Source organism: Lutra lutra, chromosome X, assembly GCF_902655055.1.
Source record: "Lutra lutra chromosome X, mLutLut1.2, whole genome shotgun sequence".
Taxonomy (NCBI): domain Eukaryota; kingdom Metazoa; phylum Chordata; class Mammalia; order Carnivora; family Mustelidae; genus Lutra; species Lutra lutra.
This window is the reverse complement of record NC_062296.1, coordinates 79,642,848-79,666,931: the sequence shown is the minus strand read 5'-3', so window position 1 is coordinate 79,666,931 and position 24,084 is coordinate 79,642,848. Positions and strand designations below refer to the sequence as shown.

Here is a 24,084-nt window from a genome sequence, read left to right as displayed (position 1 = left end):
TCCTTAAAGAGGTGAATGACATTGGGAAGAAAGCCCACTGAAAGAAAATTTTAGGAAAAAGAACAAAACCATTAGAAGAGGACAGCCGGTAAGGTTGCCACATTTAGAAAAACAAAAAGCCAAACAGACAAACCATCAATACAGGACACCCAGTGAAACTTGAATTTCAGATAATCAACAAGTAGGTTTTTATTTTTGTTTTTTTAAAACCTGTGTTCAATTTTTAAAAAAATATTTTTTATTTTTTTATTTTGAGAGAGAGAGAGACAGTGAGAGAGAGCATGAGAGGGGAGGTCAGAGGGAGAAGCAGACTCCCCATGGAGCTGGGAGCCTGATGTGGGACTCGATCCCAGGGCTCTGGGACTATGACCTGAGCCGAAGGCAGTTGCTTAACCAACTGAGCCACCCAGGTGCCTTGTGTTCAATTTTTATTACTTTTTTTTAAAGTTTAATTCCAGTATAGTTACTATACAGTGTTATATTAGTTACGGGTGTACATTATAATGATTCAAGAATTCTATGCATTAGTGCTCAAGCATGACAAATCTTTCAGAACTCTGATAATAACCAAGATTCATGCAGTTGTAGGGAGATCACAGATTTGGTAGAATTGTTAATTTATGCTAACTTTTTACATAACTATTGGTAACTGTAACACATTTAGATGTATATACAAATAGGTTTTTAAAGTAGAAATATGTTCTGAATAGTGCATAGGACATACTTGTACTAAAAACCCATTTGTTGTTTACTGAAATTCAACTTCTACTGGGCGCCCTGTATTTTACCAGGCAATCGTAACTGCAAGGGAAGGAAGAGGGAGATAAAATCAGAGGGAACACAAAAAATATGCAGGGAACCACCTCAAAGCTAGATTCTCTGACAAGTACCTAGCACTGGATAATATTCCCTGTCCTAAATGAGGGAAGGAATTTTCCACTAGGAATTGGTTTGATTTTGTAATGAAGAAAAATTTAGACTTTTCTTGAATGTCTTGTTTGGGGGTCCAGAGTTTAATGCGAATCTTGTCACATTGGCTACTTCCCAGAAGGCTGAGTGACAGAACAGGATAGCCTAGGGCTCTGGTGTGTGGGGCTGCAGGCAAGAAGGGCAAGGGACTCCCTCCAAAGACCCAGTGCCTGGTCATGACTTATCTTGTCAGTTTTCATCTGAACAGATTTTGATGCATATAAATAGGGGTGGCCATTAAAAGTGCTGCATCAGGGGGCACCTGGGTGGCTCAGTTGTTAAGTGTCCGCCTTCACTCCAGTCATGATCCCAGGGTCCTGGGATCGAGTCCTGTGTCGGGCTCCCTGCTTGGCAGGAAGCCTGCTTCTCCCTCTCCCTCTCCCACTCCCACTCCCCCTGTTTGTGTTCCCTCTCTCGCTGTCTCTCTGTCAAATAAATAAATAAAGTCCTTTAAAAAAAAAAAAAACTACTGCATCATTATTGGGGGGAAAAACAAATTCCTGAACACTCCGCCTTCCCTATTCATCAAAGCAAAAGCATCCAAGATTCATTCAAGGTGAAGGAAGGCATTGGTTCTGGAAGAGTTGGCCTTGTCACACAATTTCTGATTCACTTTGAAGCCCTGCAGTTAAACCCTTCTTCTGAGTCAATAGGTATAATCAGGCTTGATCAATGGAAGTTCTCAGGTTCATTGTTGAGAAGAAATAATTTTTTTAAATTGCAAGTACACAATAAGGATTAAATAACAAGATGAGGGGCACCTGGGTGGCTCAGTGGGTTAAAGCCTCTGCCTTCGGCTCGGGTCATGATCCCAGGGTCCTGGGATCGAGCCCCATATCAGGCTCTCTGCTCAGCGGGGAGCCTGCTTCTCCCTCTCTCTCTGCCTGCCTCTCTGCCTACCTGTGATCTCTGTCTGTCAAATAAATAAATAAAATCTTTAAAAAAAAAAATAAATAAATAAATAACAAGATGACTCTAGGCTGAAGTTTTGCAAGGCCTTTTTTTTTTAGAGTTTTGTTTATTTATTTGACAGAGAGAAATCACAAATAGAGAGGCAGGCAGAGAGAGAGAGAGAGAGGGAAGCAGGCTCCCTGCTGAGCAGAGAGTCCGACGCGGGACTCGATCCCAGGACCCCGAGATCATGACCTGAGCCGAAGGCAGTGACTTAACCCACTGAGCCACCCAGGCGCCCTGCCAGGCCCTTTTTAATGATTTGTTTTACATCAGAAGTAGAGTTGCATGAATTAAAGGCGAATGTCCTTTCAACAGTTTGTTGATAGACATAGGTAAACTATATGTTCTATGATCTTCTTACACCATTAATCGCTTAGTAAGCTTTTCTTTCATAGAATGTTTGAAGTAAACTTTGGCCTCGCTCAGGTCAAATTATCACACATCTTTAAAACAATGAAGACTGGATTTATTATGTGGAAGCTCTATTCATGACTGTTATCAACTGGTTATGTAGAATCTTGGTTGATACTTTTTATGGCTTTATGAAGCTGTCAGTAACCCTGACCTGTATGTCCTTGGACAGTTTCCTTAGGTGTCTATGCCTTAACTTCCTAATTTGTAAGTGAGGGGGTGGACCAGATGATCTCTAGCCTCCAAGCTCTAAAACATGACTAGATCACACTAAAAGGTGTGTCCATCTCAGGAATCAGTAACTTAGCACAACTTAGCTAGCGCTTTCCTTGGTAGGGATATTTGCTATTTTAAAGAATAAAGGTAAGAGTATAGACAAAGTGTTTTCAGTTACTTCTTGTCCCCTCGGAAATCTTTCATGGGTAAAGAATCAGAACTTGGGGGGAAAACCAGAACACCCATAAAGCGATAATGTCTAGAAGAGACCAAGAATCGAAGAACTGAGACACAGTTACTACGGGGAATAGATGCCATGAGAGAAAAACACACCCGTCTTTGCTTCCTCAAAAAACCAGATTGTGCCTGCTAGGAACAAGAGAGTCACTCCTTACTAGGACATCGAGTACTGCCAGAAGCAATATCTGCTGTTTGATTCCCATAACAGTCGGGAACAGCATGTAATGGCAACTGTGACACAAGACGAGAGACTGTGCCCGGGCCACCGAGTGTTCCCACCCACCCCAGCTCTGCGGTGAACGGTCTGTACGTGACACCTGGACGATCGGGCTCTCTCATCTCCAGAATGTTCATACTCATTAAGTCAAGTGTTTAAGATGCAAATTATTTGGATCATGAAACTCTCTTTGCTTCCACGCCCATTGCCAAATATTTGTGCACTTTCTGAACATCGTTGTACAAATTAGAAACATATCTAAAAATGTCCGGCCACAGCTTCCTGCTAAGACTTCCACACGACACAGCCTGGGATCATCCCATCAGCCAGCTTCTCAAGAAAGCGACAGCTTGGAAGGGAAAGTTGCAGCCGGGAGGGCAGACTCGGGCATCAAACAAAAGTAAGGTCACTTCAACTGCTTCGCCAGCTTCTTTCCTTCCCTTCGCCATGACTCTGCTTTCCTCTCCAAGGGGACAGAAACCTGGAAAGATATTCTAAGCGCCCCTGAGGACTGTGTCTGTGTGGACACTATGGAGTATGTGTGCAGACTCAAGGACTGACTAATCAAAGCTCACTTACACAGGGGTCTAGGAGAAAGAGAGTTGTGATGTGGTCAGTATCGTGACACATACAAAGTGTGTATGGTGCGTGAACTTTCATAGCAAAGTTCAGGATTTGTTCCAGAAAACTTGGCAAAAATTTTACCGTCTGAGGCATAGGACGTGTGGGTAGGCTGAAGAACACCCCCCGCCCAAGATGTCCACCTGTTTATCCCCAGAACCTGTGACTGTGTTATTTCACATGGCTAAAGGGACTTTGCAGGTATGATTAAGCTAAGGGTCTTGAGACGGAGATGATTCTGGATTATCTGGATGGGCCCAGTGTCATTACAAAGGTCCTTACAGAAGGGAAGCTTCTCGAAAGCAGAAAAGGCATGTAGATTCTCCTTCAGAGCTTTCAGAAAGAATGCGGCCCTGCTGATTCCTTGATTTTAGTACTTCTGACCTCTAGAACTGTAAGAGAATAAATTTGTGCTGTTTTAAGCCACAGAGTTTGTGGCCATTTGTCACAGAAGCAGTAGGGAACTAATGGAGGAGGACTCAACAGGGTGTTTTCAATTCAGCGAGAGTGCTTTGGTGAGAGCGTTGGGGTAATGGCGACTGGGAATATTCAGAGACTCAGTTACTATACAGGGTTTTCTGGGGATCCTGCTGTCAGCTGGGAACTGAGACCTCAGTGGTGGACAAACAGACATGGGTTCTGCCAATATGGAACTTAGAACCACAAGAGGAAGTCTGGCATTAACCAAAGATGGCTATTAATTAACTCAGGTATGCAGTGTGCTCTGAAGTACTTCATGGCTCTCTGAGAATGCCTAAAAGGAGATCTACTCCTTCTGGATGGTCAGAGAAGTTTTCCCTGAGGATGTGATGTTTAAGGCAGACTCTAAGAACGAGCAGGGGTTAGATGCCTCAGGTCAGCAGGGCTGGAAGTAACCCTGCAGAAAGACGGAAGAGCTTTTCCAAAAGCTGTAGGCAGTCCAAGTGTTGTGTTTTAAGAAGTTAAACTAAGTCCAGTATTGTTGGAGCCAACAGAATAAGGGCTAGTGCTGTGCAAGAAGAGATGGAGGGGTGACTAGGGGCTAGGCTAGACAGGGCCTTCTAGGCCACTGAAGGACAGTGGTATGTCCATATTTATATTTTTAAAGATCACTTAGGCTATAGTGGATGAAAGAATGGATTGAGGGGCAAGAGAAGACACCAAGAGACCAGTTATAAGGACACAGCAACAGCCCAGGTGAGAAGTAAGGTAGCCTTCGCCAGAGTGGTGGTGGTCGGGGTGGAGAGAAGCAGAAGGGTTCAATGGATAGATATATAAGACAGAGAATCAGAAGATTTGATGATCAATGGAGTGTGAGAAGTGACAGAGAGGGAGGTGTTAAGGATGACAGCTAGGTTCATAGATGAAGCAACCCGGTCAGCAGAACTTTGATTTTCTAAGGAAGGGAACAATGCTGGAAGAGAAGAATTTGGGTGGGAAGAGGGAGTACAACTTCAGGCATGTATACCTTGAAGGGGTCCCTGAATGTCAGGTAGGCATTTGTGTACTCCGGAGCAGGAGATTTAAACTTGGGAGTCAGAATGTCAATGGTAAGTGAAGGCCTGGGGATAGTGGAGGTTGCCTGGGGAGGGAGAAGCTGATAAGAGGAGGGCCTAGGAATCTCAAAGAAAGTAGAGGGCAGAGAAATGACTGGGAGTGACTAGAAAACAAGGAGAAAAACAAGGAGGGTGTGGAGCCACCGAACTGAAAGGAAAAGAGAGTTTCTCAAAAAGGAGGGAGTAGGGGCGCCTGGGTGGCTCAGTGGGTTGAGCTGCTGCCTTCGGCTCAGGTCATGATCCCAGGTCCTGGGTTCGAGCCCCGCGTCGGGCTTTCTGCTCAAGCGGGGAGCCTGCTTCCTCCTCTCTCTCTGCCTGCCTCTCTGCCTACTTGTGATTTCTCTCTGTCAAATAAATAAATTAAAAAAAAAAAAAAAGGAGGGAGTAGCCATCAGGTCAAGAAAAATAAGGACTAAAAAGTAGTCCTTGGACATGAAGATCATTGGTGACCTCAGCATGAATTTGGTGTGGTGGAGGAAAGGGGACGGAACCTAGGAATGGTCATCTCGTCTAAGTGTTTCTGGCAGACGCTAGTCAGAGCAGGGTTTTCAGGAAAAGCTAGGAACTAGCGAGAAGTCCCAGCGGTTGAATTACATGCCCCGCCGCCGCCACCACCACTGCGCATGCGCACCAGTACTTTGCCCTCCTGGAAAGACAGCTGTAGGTGGTGGACAGGACTCCAGACTGCCCGGGCCCTAACCGTATCTCCTTGTTCACTTGCCAACTTTAGCCAGAATCACTCCATCACTCCTTTCTCTTAGCCCTCTGGTCCTTGCTAGCAGCCATCTCTGTCTCCATTCTTGGTTATTCTGAGGCTGGACCCATGAACTCACCCTCTCATTCTCTTTCTTTTTTGTTCACCTGGTAGTGGAGAGATTTTGTGTCTCCAGGGCGTCTGAGTGAATTGACATTTCAGAGCCATTGTTCCTTATCCAGTGTCTGTGCAGTGGTTCTTTGTGGAACATGGCCAGTCCTGGGAGCAGACAAACAAAAATAGCATATTAGGTGAGTGACTTCGTGGAGAAGTGTGAGGGGAGCATACAAGTCTCCTCCCTTGTGAGAAGCCAGGAAGGCTATTGGAAGAGCTGAAGAGTTGCTCTGGGTTGAAGGTTCAAATAATGGGAAGACAAAATGTTCCTCTATTTTTAATTGTCTGCTAAAATCTAGCTTATGTATAATTCAGATGGAATTCCCTGACCTTGACTTGTGGTTCTTCTAAGAGTCCAACTTCCTCTACTTTTATGAGGTGACCGAGCATAAGAATGGGAACAGGTGTTCCCCAGGTTATGCTGCCAAATAAAACTTACTCAAGACCAAAGTGACTTTTCTCACTGAAAGCACAGCAACAACAGGAATCCTGAGAAGGAAGGCGCATACACCCACACAGTGAAAGAATGAAGCCATTTTGTGGGAAAGGAATAAAAGAAGAAAAGGGTTATACAAGGAGAAACAAAATACAGCTCTGACTCACGCAATAGGCTTGAGTGGTGAAAAAATAATTGGAGAATAATATCAGAGTTCTGAACTGGCTTTGACCACGAACATAGCTTTTACTTGTGCAGTCGGGGGTAGTTATTCCCCCTCTTCGCTATTTCCTTCGCCCTTCAGGTTAGGAAATTATTCCCTCCGGTAAAACATCATTTTTCTCTTGTCTTCTGGGAAAGTGCTTGTGCTGCTATTCCCTCAGGATCTGTTGAATAAGTTAGTAGCTCGTGAAAGATAGCAGCAGGTGACTACATCGGCATTGATAAATAATTGAGCACTGTAGTTAGAGTTCTTCTTAGAAACTCATGATCTTTTTTTCCAGAGACCAGCTGAAGTCCAACCCTCTCACTTTACATATGAGGAACTGGGCATGGAAAGATGAAGCAATTTTCCCAAACCCACAGAGCTACTTAGCGGCAGATGTAGCCCTGGGACTTCGGGGTTCCGTGTCTATGAGGCTCTGCTGTCCTGCTCAAATGTATCAAACCCGCCACAGTGCCTGTAATTGAAAGCTTCCCTGGGCCAGGAGGGTACCATCTCTACCTCTCCCAACAAATCTTTAATAACGGAGGCTTTATCACTCACATTCCCAGGTAAGAAAACCAAAGCTCAGAGAGGTTCGCTAACTCACCTAAGACAACACTGTCAGTCTGTAGTAGAACTGCCTAATCTTTCGGGATGACCAAGTAGGGATTACTGGTATCTAGGGCTGATGCTCTACCTCTATGGGGACAGGTGATGGCCTGCCTGGTGTCACAAGGAAGGCCCAAAGGCCCACAAAACCAAAATTATTGATCCAGCTCCTTGGCTATGCTGCCGAAAGTTTGAACTTGCAGTCCCTGCTAGGAAAGAGAAGTCTTGAAGGAATGGGATGCTGAAGAATTGTGTTTTCTTGGGGAGCGAAACTATGTGGAGCAAAGGGGAACTTTTTGGGCCGAGTGGGATGATACTTGTGAAGTGGAGACGGGTGAGGGGAAGGGTTCTCTGCAGAGCAGAGAAGGTTATCTGGAATGAGGCTGGATCTTTGAGTCCCTACCTGGGCTGAGGCATTTATGGAATTCAATAGCACACATTTCTAGAACCTGATCAGTATGCTGTGACTGTACTGATTTCAAAGGGGGTCCATCGTTACTAGAACTGAATTAATTGTAATCCTGGGCTCAAGATACACAGCTTCATGCATGGCTCTGCTCTCTCTTTAAATAAATACATAAACAAATGTGAACACTTGTGAATCCAACATCCAAACCAAAAACCAGAGCAGTCACTGAAGCTGTCCGACAATACCAAGTTTTGAGGAGGAGGATATGGATGGACCAAACCTCTTATTCATCCCTAGGAGTATAAATCAGTTTAATAAATTTGCATTATTTTGTAGTATTAGACATTCTCATGGAATCTATAAATCCATCCGAAAAATCACATTCACTACAGCACTGTTTATTTGTCAATCATGGGGCTAAGTAGCAAATTTTTCTTCCCATTATATCGAAAAGTATTGACAAATACAGGAATCTTTCTTTTTTGAGTGGGGAAAGTCTAGCTCTTCAACAGCACCCGCTCACAACCCCTTTTCAAGTTACGGTTAGGCAAAAAGGAAGGCAATACTGTCTCACTTGTCACCGGTCATGTGTCTGTTGAATTGCCACCTAGGGAGGTGTGGTCCTATTTTTTATTGAAGCTTGTCCCAATAAAAGCAATTTGAGTTGTATTTTATTTTTTTAAAGAGATTTTATTTATTTATTTGACAGAGAGAGCGAGAGATCACAAGCAGGCAGAGAGGCAGGCAGAGAGAGAGGGGAAACAGGCTCCCCGCTGAGCAGAGAGCCTGATGCAGGGCTCGATCCCAGGACCCTGAGATCATGACCTGAGCCGAAGGCAGAGGCTTAACCCACTGAGCCCCCAGGCACCCCACGATTTGAGTTTTAGAGAAGTCCTCTGCTTCCATGTGTTTGTCATTGCTTCCTCTTCTCCTATAGGTCTTCAAGTCATGGCAGAGACAAAAGCCTTGGCAACCGAATCACACCCTGATAATCCAGTGTTGGATTTCCTGGCTCTGCCACACTTGAGTGGATGGCCGTAGGCAAATTCCTGAACTTGTCTGAGCCTCAGGTTTCTGTAAGTGGGTAAATTCACGTGTCCCATGTGGGGCTGCTATAAGGATTCAAAGAGGGGACTGCTCCCAACCAGCTACGGAACAGAGGAGCCCAGCAGCAAATGTTAGTTCCCTTTTCTATAGAAACAGGAGTGTAAGCGACACCCTGGAATATTCCTGACACAGCACTTATCTCATCGAAATTTAGTGCGATCCCCAAATGCGAGGCACAGCTGTAATTTTACATTTTCTAGAAGCCACACTTAAAAATGAACAAAAAACAAATGAAATTAATTTTAATAATATATCGGATTTAATCAATTTAACTGATGTATCTAACATGTTAACATTTCAGCATGTAGTCAGTATACAAATTATTGATGAGATAATTTGTATTCTTTTTTTTTTTTTGCCATACTCAGCCTTTGAAATCCCGTGTGAATTTTACACTTACAACACGTCTCAATTCGGATCACGTTTCATGGACCCAAGAGCCCCACTCGACTAGCGACTACGGCGTTGTATTGGGTACCACAACTTTAGCATTTCTAAGGACATTGAATCTCTTTAGATTTTGAAATCTGGCCTCTTCAATTCTATTCTAGTGCACATTTCCAACAGTGGGGGGTGATTGACCCCTTTCCTTTTCCTTTAATATCCTAATTTATGGTTGCCTCATAGATGGGGATGTGGGTCAGGTTATCTTAGAGCAGGGGTCCCCAATCTCCATGGGAGAAATGACTGTTTTTCTTTTCCTCAAAGCTTTCAAACCTCCAGAAAATTAGGATAATTGGAGGGAGGGCAAGGTGAAAAGAGTTGGGGCTGACAGGAAAACTCCAGCTCCCTGGTGAAGAGTCCTTCCTGGACTACACAAGGCTACCCAAGCCTCCTTGATGGAAGGAAATCTTAGTAACTTTGGAACTGACTCAGGTTTGCTGCCAGGTTCACATTCGGTGGTCGTGATGGTTGGGGTTGGGGGAAGCTGCACCTCGGTCAGCAGCTTGGATGGACGAGGGTTGTGCTCAACTTGCTGATAGGAGAAATGCCAAGTTTTCCAGATAATAGGTGGCACTCTAGATGTCAGAGTCCGCTGCAAATAATGGTTCATGCTCAGTTAACTATGGGCCCTAAGTAAATATTAATAGAAACTGATAAGATCATGATTTGTATAGAAACGAAAGAGCGGTAGATTCTGACAAGTTGCTGTATAATTAACTTTCATCTTTTAGGGTAAAGAGAACTGAATAAGGCCACTCATGTTACCTATTCTGGGTTCATATTTTTGGATTGTGTTCCCACCCAGAGACTCCAAGGATTTCCTAAATGTCAACCTAAGCATGGTATCACTCAAAACAGTCTTTGGTTGTTCTTGTATTATTGGCATTTTGCTCTGTTTCCTTGAAGTTTTGGTGATCTCTTCGTAGCTGAGCTCCAATTTAATACATCATTTTGTGTCTTGCTTTTACCCACTGATAATATGTGCATTTTCCATGTTCTCATATAGACTTCACACAACACACTTTTTTTCCAGTGTGTTTCAATGTGTTCAATCAATTCAGTGGTCCACTGAGTGCTTGCGCCATGATTTACTTAACCATTTTCCATTATTGTCTTTTCCTTCTGGATATTAGAAGATGTAATTTTGTTCCATAACTTGCACACATGAAAAAGTACCTGTCTTTATTTTTTTTAATAAGATTAAATCTGGGTTTGAATTCCCATGTACGGGCCTGTCAAGACACCCGACAGCAGCCATCAATGGGGAGCTAGTCCCATGTGTATATGCAGGGTATCTGGAGAACCGCTTAGTGGGATGGCTCTGATACTCTTGACCCTAAGCAACACAAGTCTACCTAACCCAGCCTAAACCGTAAACGAGAGGTACTGGCCTGTATGACTGGCATTCAGAGGAAGCTTCAGGGTTGGTTTGATTTAGGCACCTGACGACATTATCAACGACCCTCTTTCCTTTCATTTCCACTCTGCGCTCTACAAAATCAGCTTTGCTCTGGTCACAAGACGGTTGTCAGCTGATGCTACATGCTTACTTGCATTCACTCAGAGATGGGGAGAAGATAGAAAGATAAGAGAGTTTCTTCCAGAAGCTTCCTTCCCATAGCAAGCAAGTTTCTTTCACAGAAGCCTCCAGGAAATTTCTCCTCCTTTCTCATTGGCCTAAATTGGGTCATGTGCCCATCCCTGAATGACGAGCTTATGGCCAGTGGTCAGAATCAAGCTCATTAATTTTTAGATTGAGCCATATATTTCATTACTACAGGGGCACCTGGGTGGCTCAGTCGGTTAAGTGTCTGTCTTTGGCTCAGGTTATGATCCCGGGGTCCTGGAATCAAGCCCTGCTCCCTGCTCAGTGGAGAACCTGCTTCTCCCTCTGCCTCTCCCCCTGTTTGTGCTCTCTCTCTCTGTCAAAAAATAAAATCTTTGAAAAATTACTACAAACAAAGGAGGCTCTACCCTCTTCCCCTGCCCCCAGCACAAATTCACTGCATGGACAATAAACAAAAGTGGGGTAGTTACCAAGAGAGGAGGGCATGAATTTACAGAGATTACCAAAATGTCTCAAATCTTCCAACGTGTGTTTTCAGTCCTGCCATACAAACTCAGCACAGCAGCCCAAAGCCCAGACCTAAAGTCTCCATTGTTTTTCAGGCCGGGGAAGATCAGCTACCTCTCCACGAGGCACAAGAACAAAACACAGGTTTAATTTCTTCATAAATTATCCTGCCACACCGTTCCTTGTGCTTAAAATCTTTTCTGATGTCTTTTTGGGGGAAGAGAAAGACTACCAGTAGTAGAAGGACCAGGGTAAATGGACTTGAAGAGGAGTTGTACCAGCCAAAGTAGTTTGTCGAAAAAATCATGAATCTGGGCACTTGGAAAAATAGAGCTACTGCTTCAAATCACACTCATCTTCACACTCTTAACTTCCCACTCTTCAAATCAAAGGGTGAGCTGGTGAGGGTTGGACAGAGTCAAAATTTCCCTCAATAGGTTAATGGGCAAATAAATTGTGCTCCCTCCAAACAATGGAATATTATTCGCACCTAAAAAGAAATGAGCTATCAAGTCACGAAGAGACGTGATTGAACCTTAAATGCATCTTACTAAGTGAAAGAAACCCATGTGAAAAGGCTGTATGATTCCAACCGTACGATATTCTGGGAAAGGTAGAATTATGGAGATAGTAAAAAGATCAATGCTTGCCAGGGGTTAGCATGGAGGGATGTGTAGGCAGAGTACAGAGAATTTTTAGGGCAGTACATTTGTCCAAAGCTACAGAACGTATGGCACCAGGAGTGAACAGTAAAATGTGGGTTTGGGTTCATAATGGTTCATGATGATGTGTTGATGTAGGTTCACTGATATTAGCAAATATGCCGGTCCACTGCAGGATGATAATGATGGGGGGAAGCTCCGTGGGGGTGGGGGGAGAGCTGGTGTGTGGGAACTCCCTGTAGTTTCTACTCCATTTTGCTGTGAGCCTAAAAAATGCTTTAAAAAGCAAAGTCTGCTTTGGGGCACCTGGGTGGCTCAGTCGGTTAAGGCTCTGACTCTTGGTTTTGGCTCAGGTGATGAGCTCAGGGTCGTGGGATCAAGCCTCACGTCTGTTTGAGATTCTCTTCTTCTCCCTTTCCTTCTGCCCCTCCCCCCACTCATGCAAGTGTGCACTCTCTCTCTAAAATAAATATTTTAAAAATATTTTAAAAAATTAAAAATAAAGTCTATTTTAAAAATGCAGACTGGTATTAAGGAACGTAGAATTGAGAGTCAGGAGACCCGGATTCAAATTTGGACTGCCCTGTACAAGCTGTGTTATCTTAAAATTATTTTAACCTGTCTTCGTCTTAGTTTACTTACCTGTAAAATGAGGATAGGATTCCTCCATCAGATTTACGTGAATAGACAAACATAGGTAGGTCCTTTTCCAGAGCACATGGTGGGCGCTTCTAAAAATATGTCAGTTGAAGTAAAGAAAGGAGGAGGGAAACACAAGGAGACCAGGAATTCATAGCCAAGTCAAATGCCGGTGGAGGGGGGCGCCTGGGTGGCTCAGTGGGTTAAGCCGCTGCCTTCGGCTCAGGTCATGATCTCAGAGTCCTGGGATTGAGCCCCGCATCGGGCTCTCTGCTCAGCAGGGAGCCTGCTTCCTCCTCTCTCTGCCTGCCTCTCTGCCTGCTTGTGATCTCTCTGTCAAATAAATAAATAAAAAATCTAAAAAAAAAAAAAAATGCCGGTGGAGGTGTTTTCTAACAAGACCCACCTGCTAGTGATTGATGAGACAATCAGGGGTTATTTTTTCCCCTCATCTATTCTACTTCACTTGGGCTTTAGGCTTTATCAAATTATGATTCAATAAAATGCCCATTATTGGGGCGCCTGGGTGGCTCAGTGGGTTAAGCCGCTGCCTTCGGCTCAGGTCATGATCTCAGAGTCCTGGGATTGAGCCCCGCATCGGGCTCTCTGCTCAGCAGGGAGCCTGCTTCCTCCTCTCTCTGCCTGCCTCTCTGCCTGCTTGTGATCTCTCTGTCAAATAAATAAATAAAAAATCTAAAAAAAAAAAAAAATGCCGGTGGAGGTGTTTTCTAACAAGACCCACCTGCTAGTGATTGATGAGACAATCAGGGGTTATTTTTTCCCCTCATCTATTCTACTTCACTTGGGCTTTAGGCTTTATCAAATTATGATTCAATAAAATGCCCATTATTGGGGCGCCTGGGTGGCTCAGTGGGTTAAGCCGCTGCCTTCGGCTCAGGTCATGATCCCAGGGACCTGGGATCGAGCCCCGCATCGGGCTCTCTGCTCGGCAGGGAGCCTGCTTCCTCCTCTCTCTCTGCCTGCCTCTCTGCCTGCCTCTCTGCCTGCTTGTGATCTCTCTGTCAAATAAATAAAAATAAAAATCTTAAAAAAAAATGCCCATTATTGCTCAAATTACTCAGAATACTACTCTTGCCTTTGTTCCTCACTAGGAGCTGACAGGAAGGAATGTGATTTGGGGTAGTTTTATTGTTCCTATTCCTGGTTTTCTTTTCTATAAAGAATATCTGTTGTGGACCTAGTGAGTGGTACTGATGCCGGACAGGGCAGCGGAGCAGCGGAGAGGCTAGACTTGGGCTCAGCCATCACAGCTATTGTGTCTAGGGCGGAAGAGAGATCTTTACGAAATTCGAACAGTTTTGAGTGTTACAGCGAGAAGTTCAGAGAATCAAGAAACAGTCTATAGCAAGGGGAACAAATTGCCTTCCTGGTCAGGGAAGGCCTCCCTTGTTTTCGAAGTGATGCGGCTGCGGAGATCTTCGGGAACAGGGAGCTGGGTGAGAGCGCACAGGGTAGGACGGCAGTTCTTGCACTTGAATGTGAGTCAGAGTCACCCTTGAAGCATGCGGAGGAGTCCACTATTACTGCATGACAAAGTATCCAAAAACAGAATAGCTGGAAACAATGAACATTTATTATACCAAACCATGAGAGTTTCTGTGGGTCAGAAGTCCAGGAGCCACGTAGCTGACTGGTAGTGGCTCAGAGCCTGTCACAAGGTTACAGTCCAGGTGCCTGAGGAGGAATCTGCTTTCAGGCTCACTCCCGTGGGTTTCCACAGGGCTGCCTCGCAGCAGAGAAGAAAGAAGAGAGAGAAAAACCCCAAGAGGGAAGTCGTTTTTTTTTAATGTTCACATTATTTTTTTTTTTTAAAGATTTTATTTATTTATTTGACAGAGAGAGAGATCACAAGTAGACAGAGAGACAGGCAGAGAGAGAGGGGGAAGCAGGCTTCCCGCTGAGCAGAGAGCCCGATGTGGGGCTCGATCCCAGGCGCCCGAGATCATGACCTGAGCCTGTGGCAGAGCCCTAACGCCTGAGCCACCCAGGCGCCCCCACATTATTATTTTTTTAATAATGCATGTTCTTTAAATGTTCAGGAGTCATTCTAGGGTTATAAAGTATTTTTATTTAATATCTTATATATTATCTTTGAATTTTACATTTTACATCTTGTAACCAAAAGGTACTGCTTTCTCCCCTGTTTTATTGAGATATAATTGACATATAACATAAGTTTAAGGTGTACAACATAATGATTTTGGTATATGTATATATTGCCAGATGATTACCACAATATATTTAGTTCACACCCATCAACTCACATAGTTACAATTCTTCCCCCTTTCAATAAAAACTTTTAACAACTCTTAACAACTTTCAGAAATCCTACTTATAAGTTAAAATAAGTTCTGGGGATATAATGTACAACATGATGACCATAGGTAATACTGTATGTTATAATTGGCTTTATTTTTTTCAACAGTTTCAGATTTACAGCAAAACTGAGAAGATAGTACACAATGTTCCCATACGCCCTATGCTCCATTTTCCCTACTATTAATATCTTGCCTTATATGATAGATTTATTAAATTTGTGAACATTGATATATTATTATTAAACACATTTGGTCCAAAGTTTATCTTTTATTAAGAATCCTGTAGTTTTGGGGTGCCTCGGTGGCTCAGTCCGTTAAGTCGGCTGCCTTTGGTTCAGGTCATGAATCTGTGGTCCCAGGATTGAAACTCACGTCGGGCTCCCTGCTCAGCGGGAAGCCTGCTTCTCCCTCTCCCTCTGCCTCTGCGTGCCGCTCCCCCTGCTTGTACTCTCCCTGTGTGTCACACAAATAAATAAAATCTTTAAAAAAAAACCAATTCTGTAGTTTTTATTTAGTGTCCTTTTATCTGTTCCAGAATCCCATCCAGGATAGCACGTTGTCACGCCTCCATAGGCTCCTCTTGATTGTCATGGTTTCTCAGATGTTCCTTGTTTTTAAAGTTTTTTTTTAAGATTTTATTTATTTATTTGACAGACAGAGATTACAAGTAGGCAGAGAGGCAGGCAGAGAGAGAGGAGGAAGCAGGCTGCCTGCTGAGCAGAGAGCCCGATGTGGGGCTCGATCCCAGGACTCTGAGATCATGACCTGAGCTGAAGGCAGAGGCTTTAACCCACTGAGCCACCCAGGCACCCCAGATATTTCTTGTTTTTAATGACCTTGATAGTTTGAGGAGTACTGGTCAGGTATTTGTAAGAGTGAAGTTGTTTTATAACCTAATCTTTGAAGTGAGATCTTACCACTTCTGGTCATCCTCTGTTGGAAGTGAGGACTAAATCAAGCCCACACTCAAAGGAAGAAGAATTAAACTCCATCTCTTGGAGGAAGGAATATCAAAGAATTTGTGGCCAGGTCTTTAAAAACCCTCAAAGCTTGTTAAACCACAGATGGCCGGGACCCACCCCCGCAGGTTTTCATTCAGTAGGTCTGGGGTGGAATCCCGGAGTTTGTATTTCTAGCAAGTTCCCAGGTGATGTTCCTGCTGGTGGTCCAGGGATCTTGCTTTGAGAGTCGCTGGGAGGGGGCCTGGGGAAACTTTGGTGTGTGCAAGGAATTGAAAAAAGTTCATCAAGATCTATTTCTTTCGGGGCGCCTGGGTGGCTCAGTGGGTTAAGCCGCTGCCTTCGGCTCGGGTCATGATCTCAGGGTCCTGAGATCGGGTCCCGCATCGGGCTCTCTGCTCAGCAGGAAGCCTGCTTCCCTCTCTCTCTCTCTCTGCCTGCCTCTCCGTCTACTTGTGATCTCTCTCTGTCAAATAAATAAATAAAATCTTTAAAAAAAAAAAAAGATCTATTTCTTTCAAGATCCTTCTCTTACAGCTATAAGCAGTACTGAAATCAACTCACTGGTTTAACTCTGGATTTTGCCAGTTTGCATGAGACTATTAGCTTAAAAATGTGTATTGCTGTATGAAAGAGGTAGAACAATATTTTAAGTCTATATTAGATGGGATTGATTTCATTTGATTGTCACAGATGCCAGGGAGAGTGATCGGGTATCTCCATCCGACATACGAAGTAACTGGGACAGAGAAAGTCTAAGTGACTTGTCTAAGACCACACAGCCAGTTAATGATAGAACAGAGCTTAGGACTGGGCCTTTTGAGCCCTGGACCAGTGCAATTTACATCACACCAGACTCTCTCGTATTGTGTCCCACTTCTAGGACTTTGCCACCTTTTGGAGAAGCATCAGTAGAACTAATCACATGACAGGTGAAGTGATCAAATCAATAGAATACACAGATTGTGTTCACTGGCAGAGAAAGGAATGAAACAAGTGATGTGCTGGCTCAGACAGACCAGCGGCTTAGGTTGGGGGAACCTTCCTTTTTCCTGACTACCACCACTGTCACCAAGTACACTCTAACATCCGAGTCGCACCTGCAAAAGTCACTGGAAGAATCACAGGCTACAGGTCTTCTTTTTGTCTGCCCATCTGCACTAACAGGATTGCTTAGCTCTGCTGGCAAAATACCCAGCTAAGGAGGTTGTCAGTACATCTCTTTTAGGTTTTGGTTTGAATAGAGAGGACGTGGTAATGAATGTATCATACCACCACCACGATGACCAAGATGTATTTGAAAATCTAGAAGTGTAGGCACGCCCCTGGATGCATTTGAGTGTATGTATTACTTTTCTTTAAATTCAGAATAAAGATACAACTAGTAAGCAAAGAATTGGGTGCACAAATACCCAATAAAGGCACAAAAGTTCAATAGCTACACACTGATAATTTTATTCAGTGAGAAAACCAGCCTAATCAGATCACAAGATTGGTCTCCAGTTACATTTTTACCTTTCCTTAGAGAACATTCCACTTTTCCTTTTACTTGATGTTTATATGTTGCCAAAAATAAAGCAAGTTTTCGTGAAAATGGTTGAAGTCAGCAGTACTTCATCCACCCCCATTAGGAAATCATGATTTCATATACTGAGCCCTGAGTTCAAGGTCACTGGTATGCAGAGAAATAAATACTCAACACCTAGTGCAAGCATAGACTCCTATCCAAATGTTGTGGTGCTGGAGGTTGGTGAAGCATTAAAGAGTCAGGGAGCTGTCCTATGGTGGTGGTGGTGGTGGTGATGGTGAGTGAGGGGATATGAAAGATAATGCCAATGACCTTTAATCTGATCCTTTCCGATGGTAGTGGTGGTATGAAACAGCCATTTGGTGTGAGAGGGAGTATGGGGGTAGGGGGCCTGAAACCCAGTGTCAGTGATGTTAGAATTGATACTGTCCAACAGTGGTTGTGGTGGCATGAAACAGAGGCAATGACTTAATCTTGTCCAAAGATGGTGGCCTCAGGTGGGAAGATGGTGGGGCTGCGAAACAGAGCGAGTGACCTAACATTCCTGCCCAAAGGTGTTCAAAAGGGTGAGGGCTTAAGGGTGGGGAGGTGGAGGTGGGCTGGGGGTGGAGGCGGTACCTTGGGCCACGTAACAGAGTCAACAGTGACGTGACAATTAAGCCTGTCTAGCGGGTGGGAGGCGGGCGTGAAACATAACCACATTTGATTCTGCCCAAGGCGGTCGTGTGGTGGCACGCATGAAACGGCCACTATAGTTAAGTGGTAAAAGGGACGTGAAAACCAAAGTATCAAGATGTAATGAGATCGTGAAGGGCCGTAGCCAGCCCATCCAGGGAAGGCCTCCCGGAAGAGGTGCCTCCCGTTGAGCGGCGCCTTAAACAAGGCGTAGGGCTGGATTCCGGGCGTGCACTTCGGACCTCCTCCCGGTCCGACGGCACCTTCGCTACCTTTGGGCCGAGAAGGACTTAGCCGGGGGGAGCGGTACGCAGGGCTGCGGCAGTTACCGGGAGGGGCTCAGGCCCAGGAGCAGAGGAGGGAGGCGCCGGCATCTGGGCGAACTCAAGCAAAAGAAAGCGAGAGCGGCGGCGGCGAATCAGCGGCCGGCGCGTGCGGCCGCGCGCCCCCCGTATCCCCCGCGCCCTCCGTGCGCCGCGTACGTGCGGCGACCGGCTCCGCCCCCGTAGGCGGGGCCTGGGGAAGCCGCGGGCGGCCGGCCGCGGCCCGGGAGCTGCTGCTGCTGTTGCGGCGGCTGCACCCGCGGCGCCAAGGCCGAGGCGGAGGCCGAGGTGCGAGCTCGGCTGACGTGCGGGATCCGCGTGGCTCGGCTGCAACGGCTCGTGCGGCTGCCTGAGAGTCTCGGCTGGTCTGTGCGCGGCCTCGACGAGGATGCGGCTTTTCCGGTGGCTGCTGAAGCAGCCGGTGCCTAAGCAGATCGAACGCTACTCGCGTTTCTCGCCATCGCCACTCTCCATCAAGCAGTTCCTAGACTTCGGTGAGTGCGGGGCCGCGGGCCCCTGCGGTCGGTACGGTCCCCACAGCCCCGGGACGCGGGGCCGCTGCCTTCCGGGGCCGCCGCCGCGGGTCTCCGTAGCTCGGGGCAAAGTCCGTGGGAACCGCAGGCGGGGCTCCAGGATGCCCGGGGACTCTCCCGGGGACTCGAATTTCGGGGAGCGGAGGGGGCAGGGCCTGGCACCCGCACACCGGCCTGGGCTTTACCTGGAAACACGGAAACCGCGTCCGAGGACCCTCATCCGGGCGGGACTCCCCAGACCTGCTTCGGTTGCTTCAAATCTACTTGACACAGACCTCACCGTCCTTAAAACTTAGTAGCGGAATGTGGGCGTAGCTTTTTAATGTTTTTATTTGTAGATTCTTTTGTTGTTGTTGGGTAAGAGCTGTTTAGAAACACCTTGTAGTCGAATAAATTACGCAGTGGCATTTTGTTCCTTTTTTGCCCTAAGGTGCTCCCGTGTGCCTGGAGCGGAAGGACTCGAACTGTTGTCCTTTTCGTGTAATGTTAAAGCAGTTAGAGGCCTGGAGTACAAACGCTTTAGATGCTGGGGAGGAGAGGACGCGTGGGCTCCTAGCGTCAGAGCAGGATCTCATACACCCCCGGTCTCGGGGCCAGCACCTTTAGTCGCGCCTCCCCTTTTGTGTCCCACCACCTTCTTCCCGGTCCAGTGGGCTGATGGGCAGCTGACCCGGATTGAGGTGGGAGCGCGGAAGACCCGGCCCTCCCCTTCCCGGAGAGGCCTAGCTGACATGGAAATAGATTCCACCACCTTCTGCTCACGGGATCCTGTTTCCCCGGAGCGGCGCCTTTTCAGCCACGGAGCGAATACTTAGAGTTGCTGAAGGCGAGGGAGCTGGTTGTGAACCACCTGACAGTGAAAGCCAAGTGCGCACCCAGATATTCGAGTGGAGTTGAGCATCCTTGAAGGGGAATCGAATGGAGCAGCAGAGATGTTCTAAGCTCTCAAGGGAACATAATGGGAGTCCTTTCCTGTAATGAATTTTATGTAAATGTAAAGGGACGGTATCCGGATAGGAATAAAAACTAAAAGTGCAGAGGAGGTAGGACACTCCAGGAAGATCAGAGATGCAAAATGTGATGTTGCCTATACTGACAAAGTGGGGATAGGAAGAGAGGACTAGGTTACAGTGGAGACCAAATTAAATTTTAAGAACCCGCTTTGTTGGGGATTGATGAGGAGAGTCAAAATTCAATGAGATGCTGATCTTTGCATCTGAAACTGTACTCCTGGAAGCTTTTCAGTAGTTAACCATCTCTGGCCACTTTTGACATTTTAGAGGTTTGAAGCAACTCCTGACTTCAGGGTTTAGAAAGAAAATGTCACCGTTGCTGTAAATAGCATGTTTTCCATCTCCAGTTTATGGTTTAGAGAAGACTCTGAAGGTATCAGCTTCATGACCTAAACAACTTAGGTTAATTCACAGTAAAAGGAGCAAAAGGAATCCAGAAATTCCTAATTTCTTCCACCCTCAAAATTGACATAATAGCTCTGCTAGCTTGGCGAAATTTCAGTTGATTTAGGTCTACAGCAAGCTAGTATCTACCCATGTTAATAGGTGTCTTGGCAAGAATGTTACTTGAGTGGGAAAACCACAGTGGGAGATAGTGTTATCATGGAAAACCCATGGGACCAGTATCTGGAAATGTGTTCTAATTTTTGCTCTGCCACTAACTCAAGAGTGTGGCCTTGGCTGAGTGAACCTCACTGGGGTTCATTTTCCTCATTAAAAAAACGTGTGGATTGTATCAGGTAATCTCTAAAACACGACTCCTGAACTGTGTGATTGTAGTTTCAAAGGAAAAGGGATGAACTTCTGAAAAAAAAAAATTACCAAATCTCCTGATAGGTATTTCCCATAAAAGGCTTCTGACCTATTTTGGGAGAGGTGGAGGGATATACTAATCTAGGATAATGGAAGAAGCCTAATAATTGAAGTTTTTTCCCTTATAAGGAAGCACACAGAAGAGCTATATATAATTGTAGTGGAATTTGCTAGAAACTACAAGCCTAGTTTGTAATATCCAGAGACAGGTGGCGGGCAGCCTGTGTTTAATGACAACAACTGGAAGAAGAGTGTTGTCACACATCTCGACTTCTACCTTTCTTTTAGTTCTTCTAGCTCTTGATAGTTTTTTTGTGGAAGGCAGTGTAGGAGTTTGAGAATTTAGAATGGATGTTGGGATATTTTTAAGGTGAGAGGCATTATGCCCCTTCATGGTTGTTGAAAATGGCAGATGAAGGCCACCTCCAATGCTTAAAGGACCAGCTGGGGAGCAGCAGATGACCACGTGAAGCCAGCTATGTGTGGACCGTGGCAGACTGCAGAAGGTATGTGCTGGCTCCAGAAGGGGCAGGTGAGCGGCAACAATTCAGTATATTTGAAAAGACCTGAGGCTCAAACAAAGTGGACATGTGGACCATATTGACCTCTAGGCTGCCACTTGGTGACCTTTCAGATTTTCTCCCTCACTGTCTTACAAACAGGACATAAATTTTTGACTGACCATATTTTGGACAGGGACCAAAGAAAGCATGTACATGGAATTCGGTGTCTCAGTATTCTTTATAAGAATGTTAACAAATAAATTGTAGTTTCTATGGCCACTGAAATAGCTTTATTATACTAATCTATCCACACTAGTAAAATAAGGAGATTATCTTCCTATTTAAGTGAGGATGAAAACTGGTTGTTACTTCAGAAGCAGTGATTTTATTATTTATTATTATTTTTTAAAGATTTTATTTATCCATTGGACAGACAGTAGTAGTAGACACAAGTAGGCAGAGAGAGGAAGGGAAGCAGGCTCCCCGCTGAGCAGAGAGCCCGACTCGGGACTCGATCCCAGGATCCTGGGATCATGACCTGAAGGGAAGGCAGAGGCTTTAACCCACTGAGCCACCCAGGCGCCCCAGTGATTTTATTTTAAAGAAGGGTTTCTCATTCTCAACACTCTTGACATCTGGGGACAGGTCATGGTTGGGGGTGTGTCCTGAGCACAGTTGGAGGTTTACTAAGGCAGCATCACCGGCCTCAACCCACTAGATGCCAGTACCTACGAGACGGCACCAGCTGGGACAACCCAGTGTCCCCAGACAGCCCCATGTCCTCTGCGAGCGCGGGCAAAACCAGGCTTTGTGGAAGACCACTGCTGTAAAGCATTTATATCCGTGGTTTTCATGCCTGGGTCCCATCCCCCAAACTTATGTAGATGGTCTGGGGGTGGGGTGCAGGGCACTGGTATTTTTAGAAGATTCCCAGGTTGTTCTTAAGCATAACCAGCATTGAAAACCACTAATTAGATGATCTTCTGCTCTAGAGTACTGTTGCCCTTTCCTATGTTTGCCATATTTTACTGTGCCCTTTAAAATAATAAGAGTTTCTTGAACTCGATCTTTGCTTGAAGTAAGGCCTTCCACCCAGTTAGCAAGTATAGCAGGAGTAACAAGTGTTCCTACTGGATTAGGAGTTCATTCTAAAGGGTGGGGTTTTTTTTTTAAATGAGATTTTCTTTTTGGTTTGAGATGGGAGTTACACGGTTTCAAATTCAAAAAGTGCCAAAGGACATAGAAATGTCACCTTCCTACTTTTGTCCACTAGCCTCCCCATTTTTTTGTATAAATGGCAGCTTGTTATAGTTCTGTCCATACCTTGCTTTTAAAAATTTATACCTTAGGGAGATTTCTATATCTTTATCTACAGTACTTCCTTTTCCTCGTTTAGGGCTTCTGAGAGTTTGTTTATATGACTGTTCTATAACTCATTAGCCAAAGCTAGTAGGTTGTTTCTTGTCTACGCCGTGCCAACCAGTGTTAGCATGAATTGTCCCATACGTGCCTCATTCTGTGTCTGTATGACTGTATATACCGGACATTTTCCTGAATGTGGGATTACTCCCTCAGAGGTATGTGCATTTGAAACTTTCATAAACATTGTCAGATTGCTTTCCCTAGAGGCTGCCTGTTTATCCTCTCCCTAGAAGTTTCCGAGAGTGCCTGTTTTCCTGTGCTTTTACCAAATTGTCGGCAAACTTCTGATAAGTAAAAGTGTTACCTAGTTAGAATTTTTTCTCCTTGAGTAAATGAGTTTCTATTTTGGTTTTTTTATTATGGAAACTTTTGACCCTTAAAGAACTAGCAAGAATCAGGTGTTGAACGCTTGGGTTCATTGTCTGGATGTCCACATGCTGTTTGTCTGTAGATCTCGTGTGTGTGTGTGCAGTCTCTCAGATTTTCTTGTCAGGTGCCATTGCTTGTTTCAGAAGACTTCTTTTTTTCTGTATTACCACCAGTTTATCTTTCAAATACTGTGTTCTTTACAGGTCTGGTAGTGGCTCAGTTGGTTGACAGTCGGATTCTTGCTTTTGGCTCAAGTCACAGTCCCAGGGTCCTGAGATCGATCCCCACCTCAGGCTGTGGCCCTGGGCATGGAACCTGCTTAAGATTTTCTCCCTCCTTCTCCTCCCCCTTACAAATTTTAAATAAATAAATAATAAAGTCTTTACAAAAAAAGATTTGGTAGACTCCCCCTGTACCTTTGAAACCTAGTACTAGGCTGTTTGACAACTTTCTGTATTCTGTGGTATTGAGCTGTATAGATTTTCTGTTTCTTCTGGAGTATATTTTGTTATTTTTCTTTAGAAAATTATCCTAGTCATTGAAGTTTTAAGTCAACTTGCAGAGCTGAGTTAGTAATCTCCTCATTTTCTCTGTGGCTTTTCCTCTTTTTTGTATTCGTTCTCTCCTCCCCTCTCTTGATTAGATTATACGGCAGTTTATGATTGGATTCCTTTATTCGTTTTATGAGTTTTGTTTTCTAGTTCATCAATGTCCACTTTGACTTTTTTAATTCCCTCTGACCTCCCCCGTCTCCTCACGTTTGTTATTCTTTTCCTTCTGAGTCGGACACTTGGTTTCTTTTCTCTGTGCTCTTTGAGTACACAAGGTTACAGTTACCCCTAACAGCTTTAGCCGCTGACCTGTCAGTATCTGGTCCTCGTTCCTCCCAGCTCTCCTGCATCTTCAGACTTCAGTTCTTCGGTGAACTAGGAGTTGTTGGAGTTTTTACATTTTCAGGGCAGGCACATCCTGCATTTTAATTTTCTTTATG

The 24,084-nt window shown here is 45.0% G+C and overlaps 2 protein-coding genes across 2 annotated transcripts in view; both read left to right on the top strand.

Annotated features, from left to right (window-relative positions):
* LOC125091538 (transcription factor SPT20 homolog) overlaps nucleotides 1-18,793 on the top strand; it is a 96,652-nt gene extending 77,859 nt beyond the window's left edge. Inside the window, exon 2 of the mRNA XM_047715139.1 lies at nucleotides 18,405-18,793. Within this exon, the coding sequence (XP_047571095.1) occupies nucleotides 18,405-18,793 (389 nt within the window). The remainder of the gene's footprint in view (nucleotides 1-18,404) is intronic.
* The window catches only part of PDK3 (pyruvate dehydrogenase kinase 3), a 75,397-nt gene continuing 69,927 nt past the window's right edge, over nucleotides 18,615-24,084 (top strand). Inside the window, exon 1 of the mRNA XM_047715307.1 lies at nucleotides 18,615-18,934. Coding sequence (XP_047571263.1) covers nucleotides 18,829-18,934 — 106 coding nt within the window. The 5' untranslated portion in view covers nucleotides 18,615-18,828. The remainder of the gene's footprint in view (nucleotides 18,935-24,084) is intronic.